Raw genomic sequence first — 14,780 nt, forward strand, 5'->3', positions numbered from 1 at the left:
GACTTCCAGGATTTTAAAAGAGGGATGTAAAGGTGGTATTCATCAGTACTTGTTGCTGCATCTTGTCTCCGTTTGTACCTCATTAGTGTTTCTGTTGCTTCGAGTCCGGTTGATTGTTGTTATTGTTTTTTTTGACACTGTGACACTTAAACCTCTTATTTGAGCCTTAACAAGAGGTACAAAAGATTCTGACCATCAATGACAATGGTGGACCAGATTCACAGTACGATTGTGAGGGTCACAGTGCGATTTTGGTGGTCACAGTGCAATTTTGGGGGTTACAGTGTGATTTTTGGAGTCACAGTGCAATTGTGAGGGTCACAGTGCAATTGTGAGGGTCACAGTGCAATTGTGAGGGTCACAGTGCAATTGTGAGGGTCACAGTGCAATTGTGAGGGTCACAGTGCAATTGCGAGGGTCACAGTGCAATTGCGAGGGTCACAGTGCAATTGTGAGGGTCACAGTGCAATTGTGAGGGTCACAGTGCAATTGTGAGGGTCACAGTGCAATTGTGAGGGTCGCAGTGTGATGATGAGTGCCACAGCGCGATTTTGTGGGGGCACAGTGAGATTTTGGGGGGGCACAGTGAGATTTTGGGCCACAGCGAGATTTTGGGGGTCACGGTGCAATTGCGAGGGTCACAGTGCATTTGTGAGGGTCACAGTGCAATTGTGAGGGTCACAGTGCAATTGTGAGGGTCACAGTGCAATTGTGAGGGTCACAGTGCAATTGTGAGGGTCGCAGTGTGATGATGAGTGCCACAGCACGATTTGGGGGGGGGGGCGCAGTGCGATTTTGGGGGGTCACAGCGGGATTTTGGGGGTCACAGTGAGATGTTGGGGGTCACGGTGCAATTGTGAGGGTCACATTGCAATTTGGGGGGGTCACAGTGTGATTGGGGGGGGGGGGTCACAGTGTGATTGTGAGGGTCGCAGTGCAATTTTGGGGGTCACAGTTTGATTTTGGGGGGCAGAGGGGGGTCACGGTGTGATTGTGAGGTTGATCATGTGACTGTGAGGGATACAGTGTGACTGTTAAAGGTATGAAGTGGCAATGACATTTGATTTATTGTAGAATGAGAGACTCGTTTTCTTGGTGAAGGAAAGTGTCCATCTGCATCGGCGGACAGGTAGAACAGTGGATGGAATTAACAGGTACACAATATATAGTTTTTGGTCCTATCAATGGTGAAAAAAAAAATTATTGCATTTGGATCCAGATCTTCACCAAAATCGAATGAATTCATCACACAATCAACCTGTCCAGCAGGTTTCATCCGAATCTGTCCACAATTGTTTGAAATATCATGCTATACAGACAACTCTCGGTTTGAGAACGAGTTACGTTCCTTTGACAACACTCAAAGCGAAAATTGTTCTCAAACCGGAACACACTAGAATTTAATTGAAAACAACATATATAACCCCAAATAAATGGATAAAAAATCTAAATAGTCATTAAGGAGAATTAAAAACCATAAAGAGTGGAGTAAATTATTATTAAAGTAAATATAAAGTAAGTACAGCACAATAATACTTGCATATGGACATAAAACAGAATAAAAGCATGAAAATAAATCAATCAGCCAGTCATGTGGACAAAAATGAAGTTCTTTGTACCGGACATTCTCAAACCGAACATTCTTAAACCGAGAACTGTCTAAATCGTTTTTGGCTCTATCTCTCAATGGTAAATAAATCAATTCAAAAATAAATTAAATTCTCGGATCTGGGTTCAGATCTTCACCAAAATTAAATCAATTCCTCCTTGTCACACACCCAACCTGTCCATCAAATTTCGTCCGAATCCATCCCACCTTTTTGAGATATCGTGCCATATATCGTTTTTCAGTGTGCATTCATTCTCACAAGACATCTCTGTATTGTTTCAACAACATATTGCGTCACACATTTGCTACACGTCAATAAATAAACGATGTTCAATATTTTACACATATAGTAATAAATTATTTGGTTTATTTTCACTTGTGAGTGGAGAGAGACACACACAGAGACAGACGCACACACAGACTCACAGACACACACACACACACACACACACACACACACACACACACACACACACACACACAAGACCCAGAAACAAAGAAAAACACAGCCACAGACACAGACACAGGGACAAACACACACACACATACACACACAGAAACACACAGAAACACACACGGACACACAGAAACACACACGGACACACAGAAACACACACGGACACACAGAAACAGACACGGACACACAGAAACACACATGGACACACAGAAACACACACGGACACACAGAAACACACACGGACACGGACATACACACATACACCCAGACACATTGTTGAGAAATGTGATGAAGTTATTATTATAATCATAATTGTATTTGTCAGCATTATGAATTACTGATACGTTATACTAAACTACATCATACTTGCATGAGGAAAATAACCCAAAAAACAAAGAAATAACCTGTTAATCTGATGGAAACTGATGGCAACACCTTACTTAAAATCAACAGGTACATGTACACGTTACCTAAGGGAAATGTGGGTCCAGTGGGACTACCCAGACCGGACTTCCGAAGCAGACTTCCTGAAGACGCCTTGAAGCATGCAAGCAATGGTGAAGGTGGTGAAAGAGACTTGGGGCCTTCAGTGGGCTTGACCTTAGCCGATAGGTTGAGCGGTTGACTTCCTTCTTCCTGTCAGGTAAAATCACGTGAAGTCAGAACATTTAGAATGTGAAGCATTGCAAAAAACGGTTACGCAAACAAAGGCCTAGCACTTAACTTGTCGTCCGACTGTGTTTTGCGACGGTCAACCAGGACAAGATAGGTTTCCCTTTGTCTTTTGCGAAATGTACATTACCTTTGTCTTTACGCTGGGACTGTCCCGAGACCTGTCAGTCGAATGGCTCACAGGTGGAGAGCTGGGCCCACTGGGGGTGGTGCTACTGCTTGGCATTTTTCCACCGGGTGAGAGCTGTAGGCCAGCCAGCTGTGCAGCATATATTTGCTGCGAGAACACACAAGTGGACAGTCTGAAACAAAATGGTGCACTCTGGGATGAAGAAACTAAACTATATGTATGCACAAGTAATGAGCCACCAATTCAGTATTATATGCCTTGACAAAGGTAGGGGGAGAAGAGAAGAGGGAGGGAAAGGGGCAAAAAATTGGAAAAGTAAAATTGAGAAAAAAAGTACAGAAGGGAGGATGAAATTAGGAGCAGGGAGTGTGGGAGGAGTGGGAAAATACGTTTGGAAGATATGTGAGGAAAGATCTAGAAGGATCTAGAAGGATCTGGAAGGGAAAGGCATGTAAGGATCATATATATAGTGAGGGTAGGATGGCGGTAAGGTGAGGGGGGGGGGGGATCCTGCCTAAATTGATGGCCCTTGAGTGGAAATGTGAAGCAGCCAAATGAACGAGGCGTAGATTTCAGTTAAAAATGTACACAATTCCCAAAAATGATTCTAAACCACACCGACGGTAGTCCTCCGATACGCCGTGCGGGTACGCCGTTACACAAACTGAGGAGCATGTCCTAAATTGCGGATCAATTTGATCACGCTGATGGAAACATCTTCAATAACCCCACAGGCACCGGCCCAATTTCCAGGGCAGCCATTTTGTTTTCCCGACATGGTCGAAATCCTCATTGTGGCTTGTTTATTTTCACAGGACCGATGCTCATGACCGAGTTTGTACATACACTGTATTATATGAAGAGCCAATTGAAAATGTCTAGGAGATAAGAACCTGAACACACCACTTGGCACAATAACCACCAGATGGTGTGCGTGCAAGTCTTGAGAGCAGAGCCTGTGCTGTGTTGGTATTTTCATTTTAGGCCTAACGTGTGAAATGAAAGAATCATAAATGCATCCTTCAGTCAGTTACAAACATGATATACGAAGTAAAGAAGCGTTCAAGACAATGTTAGAGGATTTTAAAGGGCGTTAAGTAATATAGACATCTTGTATTTGCCAAAGACTTCTTCCGCAACACTCATCGGGCGATGTTATATGGTGTGCGGTTTCCCAATCCATTTTGATTCCCAAAGCACTTGACTGTGACTGTGACTGTGTGTGTATGTGTGTATAAATTATGTGTAATATGTCATGCACAATATGTGTGTGTATAATACACAGCTCATGATATCATGCAAAACATTTGTAGAAACCATAATCGTGCACGTGTACATGCAAGTCATGACGTGTGTGTGTGTGTGTGTGTGTGTGTGTGTGTGTGTGTGTGTGTGTGTGTGTGTGTGTGTGTGTGTGTGTGTGTGTCACCGCCACTAGTCCTCAACTCCAATTCCACCTGCATGTCCCCAAGACCAAACAGAGCCCTCCACCGTCCCGAAGGATCCATCTCCACCCCAGCGAGGAACCTCCACTCATGTCTCCTCATCCGTGCTCCATTCCCCTCTCCACTATCCATAAAGTGGCCTCCGGGGTACGCCTGGGTACATCTGTTCCCTCTCAATCTCATCCATCCCGATCCTTTCCACCTCAGTCTCTTCCTTCGAAGCTGATATATTCTGCACTGTACTGGAACTCATGAAGCTTGGTTCCCAAAGCTGCTGTACTCTTATGAGCTGCCTCATCAAACAGAGCATTCCTCAATCAATCTCCGACCACCTCCCACTCGGGTCTGCCAAATCTCTAGCCCCCATCCCACTTGGGTCCGCCATATCTCAGGCCCCCCTCCCACTTGGGTCCGGCAAATTTCAGGCACCTCTTCCACTCGAGTCTGTCAAATTGCAGGTTCCCCTCCCACTCGGGTCTGCCAAATCTCAGGCCCTCCATCCCACTTGGATCCGCCAAATTGCAGGCCTCTCTTCCACTCAGGTCCACTAAACCTCAAGCCCTCCCATTCGGCAGCACGGGGCCCACAAGTCCCACAAAGATTTAAGGCTAGGCCTCATCCCTCATCATCTATGTGTGTGTGTGTCAAAGTTGATTTTGATTTGACCCAAAAGGTAAGCCTCCAAAATAGTTCAACATACTGTGATGCAAATCCACCGACCCCATATGTTGTTTTTCGGCCCCCGATTGGTCGTGATAAAGTAAAATGCCGTAATATTTTGTCTAAGTATTGCTAACTGGAAGGGTTTTTGAAAGTGCTAAGAAGAAGGTGATTTGTGCTCTGCACGGATAAAATATATAATTAAATTGAAATAAAACAAAGATTTTAAAGTTCATCGAGAAGAAAAAAATTCTGGAAATTCTCCGCCGCTTATGCAGCGTCTATTACACCATCTTATTTAGCACGTTACGGTAGTTATTTGTGCCTGTTGTTTGTGTCCTTTATGACGTCTTTAAAAACAGTAAGTTTCCTATTTGGAATGATTTTCAAATTTATTTGACTGCCAGCAGACAGATGGAGGAAAGTATTAGCTCACTCCTCTGTGCGCGTGCATGATCGGGACAAATTCAGAGCCAAAGTACTGCTAAACTAACTACAGGTTTGTTTTCTGATCCGTGTTCAAAATAACATCCAATTTAAATCAACTTGTTCCTCGATCATAAACCGACGTTTGTAGACAGACAGACAGACAGAAGTGAACCAATTGCTTAACCCGCACTTTTTGCTCCGTGTGCGCAGGGTAATAAACATACCTCCCCGTCCGCAATCCCCGACCAACACGATCTACACAAATTGGACAATTCAACAGAGATCGGACCCCAGGCCTCTGCCATGACGCTTGTGATAACAACAGAACAAGGTACATCAATGAAAGGGAATTTAGCAAAAGAATGGCGGTGCTCAAAATAAAACAGGAAACCACTTCCATGATGCGCTCTACACCAGGAAATCAATAGTCAGGTTAATAAAAGGTTGACCAGAATTAAAGGGGATCGTTTATCAGGTTACAAGAAGAGCCATTGATTGATGAGAGCAGGTGTTTCGTTAAAATAATTATCTGAAGCTCTGGGTGAAGGTTGTGCACATATGTGCAGAGCAAGGACAGTTGTTGTTGTTGTTGATGTTGTTGTTGTGTAGTTCCGGACAGTTATGTTGAAGAAGCGAGTGGCACGGAGACAGTCAATTGATCTCCCAGAAGCGACCGAGAGATCCCTCACATCCAGAATGGTGTACCGCGTCTTCACAAAATCAGGGCCACTACTGAGTTGGAAAGAGGGACAGAGAGGAACAAAGAGAGAGAGAGAGAGAGAGAGAGAGAGAGAGAGAGAGAGAGAGGAACAAAGAGAGAGGGACAGAGAGGAACAAAGAGAGAGAGAGAGAGAGAGAGGAACAAAGAGAGAGGGACAGAGAGGAACAAAGAGAGAGAGAGAGAGGGACAGAGAGGAACAAAGAGAGAGGGACAGAGAGGAAGAGAGAGGGACAGAGAGGGAGAGAGAGAGAGAGAGAGAGAGGGAGAGAGAGAGAGAGAGAGAGAGAGAGAGAGAAAAAAAGAGGGAAAGGGCCGGTCCATGGGGACCGATCAGCACTCCTACCGTGACCGCGCATCCCTGACAAATCCAGGTAGCAGGGAAGAATGGGGAACTTGCATCGGCGGGGGGGGGGCTGGGGGGCGGGGGGATACAACCACCATGAAGAGGCATCACAGATAGTTGCAGCAAAGACAGTGAGAGACATGGGTGGAATTTCACGAGACTTGAGAGGACGGTAGTGGACGATGGACAAGACCAACAGAGACCGTGTAATTTTGAACCTGGGTTTAGATCAAGCGTCATGGATGAGCGAAGTTCTTGGATTGGGACAGGAAGGCCAGAAATGGCGACTCATTTGAGGTACATGTTGACCACGAGTGAGAGACGTGGAAGGGATTTGAATCGAAACTCTGACACATTCGAAACCTACCTTTGCCTCACCACATTTTCACTCTGAACTGAGCGCGTCTCGTTCATTGGATCGGAATCCGTAGGTGCTGATACCACTCCACATTGTCTGCTAGTGGAGTCTCCATTCCCTTATATGTCTAGCATATTGATCCTAATGTTACTCCTTAGACTGGATTTTACTTGTAAGTAAAATAAATAAATAATAAGTGTTTATGCCAGTGTGATTAATGCAATTTTACATTCTTTTATAGAGCCTTGGCCTTGCACTTGTGTACTAGCAATGCTTTGAGTGAGTTAAAGCCTCAGGCGTTTGTGGTTTTAAATTTTAATTTGACCCTCCAACTTGATTACATCGCCATTCTGTCTGTCTGTTTACTTGTTTGTCACTCACCTGCAGGTCACAATTCTAAACCGATCATCATGAAACTTTACCAAGTTGAAGAGGAAGTTTCAACTGAGAAGCCTATTGATTTTGAGGTCAAAGGTCATCTTCAGCTCAAATTTCTAAAATCGTCATTTTTGAAATCTAATTGACTTAAAAGTTGAACAGCATTTGCATATTGAGTCCCTGAATTGGGTAAAAAAAACTATTTTTTAAGTCAAAGTTCAAAGGTCAACCGAAGGTTAAACTTCTAAAATCATCAATTTTCATCTGAAAAATCATCAATTTTCATCCGATTGACTTGTAAGTTAAACAATTGCATAGAGCCTCACTGGATTGGAAAACTATTTTAAGGTCATGAGATACATTGGAAATGATGAGACCATGTAGGTCAACTCAAGGTCGAATTTCTAAAATGATCAATTATCATTTTTTTAAAAATCAACAATTTTCAACCGATTAACTTGGAAATTAAACAGCCATGGCGAAGTGAATCACTGAATTCGGAAACCAACTATTTGAGGTCAAACGGTCAAAGGTCAAATGCCAAAAATCATCAATTTTCATCTGATTTCCCTGAGAATTAATTAAGGTCATAAATTTAAATCTTAATGGAATAGACAAGTTCAAGTATCCATGGCACCTTTTTTTGAGGTAGGGGGAGGGGGGGGGGGCAGGAGTGTGTTCCGAAGGACAAAAGTGAAGCTGTTAATGTTATGTAAATTAATTAATTGATTAATTACTTAATTATTATCTATTTATTAAGTACTTATATATTTTCTTTCTTGTCTGGCCAATATCTCAGGCACCTTTTGAGTTAGGAAGCTGATATTTGGACACGACAGTGTCCAGGTAATTTGGCTATAAAGGGTATTTTTGATTTATTGATTAATCGGTTAATTATTTAATTATTCGATTAATTACTGAATTCATTGATTTTCAAAAAGTTACAGATTTGGAAGAAACAGTGGTGGTTAAGGTATGCAATTCACCAATTGATTAAGAAATGAATTACTTTACTGTTATTATTTATTTATTTTAATTACACAATTAATCAATTATTTAATCAATTATTGATTATCTCGATTTTTGTCATCCCTGTCAGGCTACGGCCTGGGACCTTCTTGTTTGTCTGTCTGTCTGTCTGTTTGTCTGTTTGGTTGGGAACAGGATATCTCAAACATTTGTGGGCAGATTCAGACAGAATTTTGTGGAGAGGTTGGATATATGACAAGGACAAAATCTTTGGTGACTTTTGGGTTTTCGGGGACTTTTGAGTCAACAGGGTCATCAGGGTATTTTTGGTCCTCGGGGACATTTGGATCATCCTGGTTTTTTGGTGTACTTTTGGTTCATCGGGACTTTCTGGTTATCTGGATTTTTGGGGGGCTTTTGGATCTTCGGAAACTTTTGGCTCTACGGGGACTTTTGGGTCATTGGAGACTTTTGGGTCCTTGGAGACTTTTGGGTCCTCGTGGACTTTTGGGTGATCTGGATATTTTGGGTCATCAAAGACTTTTGAGTCATCTGGGTGTTTTGGGTCAAGTATTTTGGGTCCTCGGGGACTTTTGGGTCATCAATAACTTTTGGGTCCTCGGGGACTTTTGGGTGATTTGGGTCCTTGGGGACTTTTGGGTTCCATGGGAACTTTTTGGTCCTCATTATATTTTGGATGATCTGGGTCTTTTGGGTCATCAAGGACTTTTGGATCATCTGGGTGTTTTGGGTCCTCGAGGGTCTTTTGGGTCCCCTGGGACTTTTGGGGCATCTGGGTCTTTTGGGTCATCAAGGACTTTTGGGTCATCAAGGACTTTTGGGTGATTTGGGTCCTTGGGGACTTTTTGTCATCTGGGTCTTAAAGGTAATCTGGGTCATCTGTGTTAAAGGGTCTTTTAAGGTCTAAGGGGTTAAAAGGTACATTTGAATAGTACTTAATTAATTGACGTCAAAAAGTATCTCACACACACACACACACACACACACACACACACACACACACACACACACACACACACACACACACACACACACCTCCATTTATAGTAGATTGAATTCCCGTGGACTCCTTGTTCAGGCTGTTTATACGACGCCATCAGTGATGCGCCGATGTAACGAATCTGGCGCCGAGAAACCGTGACTTGAGATGGTTATTGATCACGTGGTTTGGTTTTTCCTTGACCCGTGACTGGAGGGATGGTGATCACGTGTCCGTGTGCGGTGTATGGCACTGGTACCTCACTACTCGTACCGACTGCAAAGCCGCAATGAGCCGGCGAAGCCAAAGCCTCTTGCCACTATTTTACCCATCACGATGGCATCAGTAGGTTAGGTAGTTGATAGTAGGTCGGTGTAGGGACCGTACCTGGTAAGACTTGGTAAAAGAGAATAGCAGACAGTCCTCCCCAATACCTACATACAATAAATGTCACAAGAAGCTTAAGGAAGTAACTATACGATGTGCTAGCTCAGGGCCTATTTTAAGAAATTTTAACTGGGCTTAATATACGTTTTCACAGTATGTGTGTCGTCTTCTAAATTCAGTCGCTGTCAGGGCTGGTTCTCTCCGGGCACGGCAGCTTCCTCCACCAGAAGAAGTTAGCTTGCAGTAAGATCAGTGCCGACAGATCAGACGATAGGGCCGTTGCAACGGCAATGTGTGACTGTCGTTAATCAAACCGAGCTTTCTTTCTTTATGTAAACCGCTTATACCGTATTTCTGGCCGTGGAAAACTATCCCCGACGGCCACGAGATTTCTAAAAAATAATTCTTCGTCAATTTTAGAATATTTGACGCCGTTTTCAGCGTCCGAAACGCGTAATAAGCTTTTAAAAAATATTTTTTCAAATGCTCGAATCTCATTGGTTCCGGTGTTTGGTGACGATTTTCATTGAAGATAACGAGGTTGGTTTTAACGTATTTTAATTACAAATTAGAGGTGCATTCGATTGTGAATCAAAGAAAGACGGGTGAAACAAACTCCTATTGAACTTTTTCGCCATTGTTTTATGCAAACTTCCGCATCCGGTCGATGGCGGCCTCCATTGTGTGATTTGGTTTTAGAAATATTTTTTCAAATGCTCGAATCTCATTGGTTCCGGTGTTTGGTGACGCTTTTCGTTGAAGATAACCAGGCCCGTGCGGGCCGAGGTTGGTCTTGAAGTATTTTAATAATAAATTAGAGGTGCATAAGATTGTGAATCAAACAACGACGGGTGAAAGAAACTCCTATTGAACGTTTTTCAATTTGTTATGCATACTTCCGCATCCGCAAGATGGCGGCCTCCATTGCGCTTCGGAATTCTCAAGCCAAGGCATAATCTGGTTTTCGACATATAAATACGTACGCGTTTATTGACAACACCGGCTTCGCTGGCTATTATTTTATTTTCATAAATGTAACAATGAAAAACAAGGCATTTCCTGAGACATGATATTTCTGCTGATATTATTTTATCCCACATAACATTATCACCCATAACGCCGACACTGAGGCAAATGTGTCTAGCGGCTCCGCCCCCATCAAGCTGATTGACAGTCATAGCCACGCCTACCCCAGTCCTATTATTTTACATAAGAATGTCGTTTTCCGTACTTTTCATGGAATCCTTTAAAGCTACAAGAATTATAATACCAAAGGATGTTGCAGGAAGTAAAACTCTATTGAATGGTAGCAGAATCATTGCCATTGATAGAGGCAGCTCGGAAATATTCCGTCTGAAGAAGATTCTTATTATTATGAACAAGAAGATCAAATCCCGGGTTTGACCGATCCCGTTTTTTTGCCTTATTTTGCTTTTTCCATGGTCTGGAGAACTGTAAAGTGATCCCGACCTCGACAATCAGCTGAACAGACCAGGTAGGCTCTCATGTGCAGCCTCAGCGAGTTTTTAAAGAAGACACTTCAACTTTAGTTTTGCATGTAGCAGATGGGAGCGACATTCTTTCCGCGCCATCCCTACATAGAGAGTACTAGCGTATACTGTATATATGTATATGAATGTATGTATGGATATGTGTATTGTGATTGTGTCACCGGACACCGTATGAGACACCGTATGTATGTATGTATATTTGTATATGTGTTTATGTATGCATATGTGTATGTATGCTTGTATATGTGTGTATGTATGTATGTATGTATGTGTGTCTGTGTGTGTATGTATGTATGGATGTATGTATGTTTGTATGTATGTATATGTGTGTTTGTATGTCTGCATATATCTATATGTGCATGTGCGTATGTATGTGTTTGTATGTGTGTTTGTATGTATGTATGTATGTATGTATATGTGTGTCTGTGCATGTATGTGTCTGTGTGTATGTATGTATGTATGTATGTATTTGTGTATGTGTATGTGTATGTATGTATTTGTATATGTGTATGTATGTATTTGTGTATGTGTATGTGTGTATGTATGTATATTGTATATATGTATGTATGTATTATGTATGTATGTATGTATGTGTGTCTGTGTGTCTGTGTGTGTATGTATGTATGGATGTATGTATGTTTGTATGTATGTATGTATATGTGTGTTTGTATGTCTGCATATATCTATATGTGCATGTGCGTATGTATGTGTTTGTATGTGTGTTTGTATGTATGTATGTATGTATGTATGTATATGTGTGTCTGTGCATGTATGTGTCTGTGTGTGTATGTATGTATGTGTCTATGTATATATGTATGTATATGTGTGTGTGTGCGAGCACAGTCATTGATTCGTCAACTCAAATTGTCTGGTATTCAGAGCTTTCAACCACAGAAAAGTGGTTGCGGCTGCTTCAAAAATGTGGTGAATTGCTTTCGCATTGTAAAAACACTCAGTAATTTCAAAAGCAAATGTACAGAGCTAGTGAATGATATTACACAAAGATATTGTGAATAATCGAGAATTAATTGAGAATAAAAGTGCAGATTTATTGTTGTGAATGAACTTCGCAGGGGGCATTGTGAATTGGAGTCACGGAGCCAGACGTGGGAAGACAAGTCGACATCAATGATAAACAAGGCCTTTCCTCCATGAGTACAGGAAGCCCAGTGGGTTAATCTCTCAGTACCCTTACGACATCACACATTTGTCTTGCGTGAAGAATATAAATACACACACCGTCTATCAGAACGTTCCAAAAGTCCAACCCAAAATGTGCGCCACACAGATGGTGCAATTTATTAGCGGAGTGGAGACATCGCGAGCAACCTTGTAAGGTAACTTTCCCACAGGCAGGCAAAGTCTCACTCTGTTTTCTCTCCAAACATCTGTCTGTCCTCAGCCTCTGCCACTAACCACTGTTGACAGGGGACATTTTGAGATATTGTTTAATCCTTTATATAAAAATAAAAAATTAAATTATTTTGGCTTTAAGCCGTGGCTCGTCTGCTCTTTTGGGCCGGTGTGGCCGAGCGCAGGAGATCCGACGTGCTGGGAGGGGAGGACGAGAACGTTGGAGAAGGGGCTGGAAGGGTACCGGGGTTGGGGGATCCCGGCATGCCAGGTTCCCACGCCGGGCCATGGGTCTCCTGCGCCTTTTTGGGCCGACTTCTCACCGCTTGGCGAGACAAACAAACACGCAAAGAATTCTGATTTGCAGAAATATGCACAATCTAAATTTACCCATAAAGTGGGCAACTAAGTTAGACAAATAAAAAAAGTAAAAAATCATTTGCCTTGGCTGATGAAATCCAGTTCCTGGGAGCAGATCGAGTGAGGGCACGAAAGAGCCATGGAGGCCATTGCAGACACATCAAAGCTCTCTCGTCCACACGCAGCCATAATAACAAAACACGCGGCCTCGTAAGATTACTCTTTGCCATGACAGATGGAGTTAAATTGCCTCATGGCACGATTCCATCGAAATCTCCACAATCCCAGCTTTGACACGCGACAGAGCTGTATAATAATAACAATAATAAATGCTCTGTTATTATGTGCGTTTTTAAGAGCTTGCGTGGAAACGTTCACATTAGTGAAAGCGATGGAGTGAAAAAAGAACAACATAAAAACGAGTGGGTGAGACACCGGTCGAGAGGGGTGGAATGAGTTTGTGAGACACCGGCCAAAGGGTGGTAGAACAAGTGGGTGAGACACCGGTCGAGAGGGGTGGAATGAGTTTGTGAGACACCGGCCAAAGGGTGGTAGAACAAGTGGGTGAGACACCAGCCAAAAGGGAGTTGAATGAGTAAGTGTGACACCGGCTGAGAGGTGGTGAACTGAGTGGGTGAGACACTGGCTGAGAGGGGGTGGAATGAGTGGGTGAGACACTGGCTGAGAGGGGGTTGAACGAGTGAGTAAGTCACCGGCCGAGAAGCGGCAGAACTAGTGGATGAGACTGGCTGAGAGGCAATGGAACCAGGAGGGTGAGACACCGGCTGGGAGTTGGTGGAACTAGTGGGTGAAACACTGACTGAGTGGCAATGGAATGAGTGGGTGAGACAATAGCTGAGAGGCGGTGGAATGAGTGGGTGAGACAATAGCTGAGAGGCGGAGGAATGAGTGGGTGAGACAATGGCTGAGAGGCGGTGGAATGAGTGGGTGAGACAATGGCTGAGAGGCGATGGAATGAGTGGGTGAGACAATAGCTGAGAGGCGATGGAATGAGTGGGTGAGACACTGGCTGAGAGGCGGTAGAACTAGTGGGTGAAACTCCGGCTGAGAGGCGATGGAATGAGTGGGTGAGACATAGGCTGAGAGGCGGTGGAATGAGTGGGTGAGACACCGGCTGAGAGGCGGTGGAACTATTGGGTGAGACAATGGCTGAGAGGCGATGGAATGAGTGGGTGAGACAATGGCTGAGAGGCGGTGGAACTAGTTGATGAGACAATGGCTGAGAGGTGATGGAATGAGTGGGTGAGACACTGGCTGGGGGATGGTGGAATGAGTAGGTAAGACACTGGCTGGGAGGCAGTGGAACTAGTTGATGAGACAATGGCTGAGAGGTGATAGAATGAGTGGGTGAGACACTGGCTGGGAGGTGGTAGAATGAGTGGGTGAGACACTGGCTGGGAGGTGGTAGAATGAGTGGGTGAGACACTGGCTGGGAGGTGGTAGAATGAGTGGGTGAGACACTGGCTGGGAGGTGGTAGAAAGAGTGGGTGAGACACTGGCTGGGAGGTGGTAGAATGAGTGGGTGAGACACTGGCTGAGAGGGGGTTGAACGAGTGAGTAAGGCACCGGCCGAGAAGCGGCAGAACTAGTGGATGAGACTGGCTGGGAGGTGGTGGAATGAGTGGGTGAGACACTGGCTGGGAGGTGGTGGAATAAGTGGGTGAGACACCGGCTGAGAGGTGGTGGAATGAGTGGGTGAGACACTGGCTGGGAGGTGGTGGAATGAGTGGGTGAGACACTGGCTGGGAGGTGGTGGAATGAGTGGTGAGACACCGGCTGAGAGGTGGTGGAATGAGTGGGTGAGACACTGGCTGGGAGGTGGTGGAATGAGTGGGTGAGACACTGGCTGAGAGGTGGTGGAATGAGTGGGTGAGACACTGGCTGGGAGGTGGTGGAATGAGTGGGTGAGACACTGGCTGAGAGGTGGTGGAATGAGTGGGTGAGACACCGGCTGAGAGGTGGTGGAATGAGTGGGTG

At 44.1% G+C, this 14,780-nt stretch overlaps 1 protein-coding gene across 2 annotated transcripts in view; it reads right to left on the bottom strand.

The window, feature by feature from the left end:
- The window catches only part of LOC137421293 (transcription factor Sox-6), a 474,574-nt gene that overhangs the window by 106,268 nt on the left and 353,526 nt on the right, over nucleotides 1-14,780 (bottom strand). For both annotated transcript variants that reach the window (XM_078781950.1, XM_078781989.1), the window contains exons 9-10: nucleotides 2,869-3,015; nucleotides 2,537-2,702 (exon numbers count right to left, since the gene is read on the bottom strand). In XM_078781950.1, the coding sequence (XP_078638076.1) occupies nucleotides 2,537-2,702; nucleotides 2,869-3,015 (313 nt within the window). The remainder of the gene's footprint in view (nucleotides 1-2,536; nucleotides 2,703-2,868; nucleotides 3,016-14,780) is intronic.

The sequence above is a fragment of the Myxine glutinosa genome, chromosome 1 (assembly GCF_964187855.1).
Source record: "Myxine glutinosa chromosome 1, kmMyxGlut1.1, whole genome shotgun sequence".
In the NCBI taxonomy this organism is placed as follows: domain Eukaryota; kingdom Metazoa; phylum Chordata; class Myxini; order Myxiniformes; family Myxinidae; genus Myxine; species Myxine glutinosa.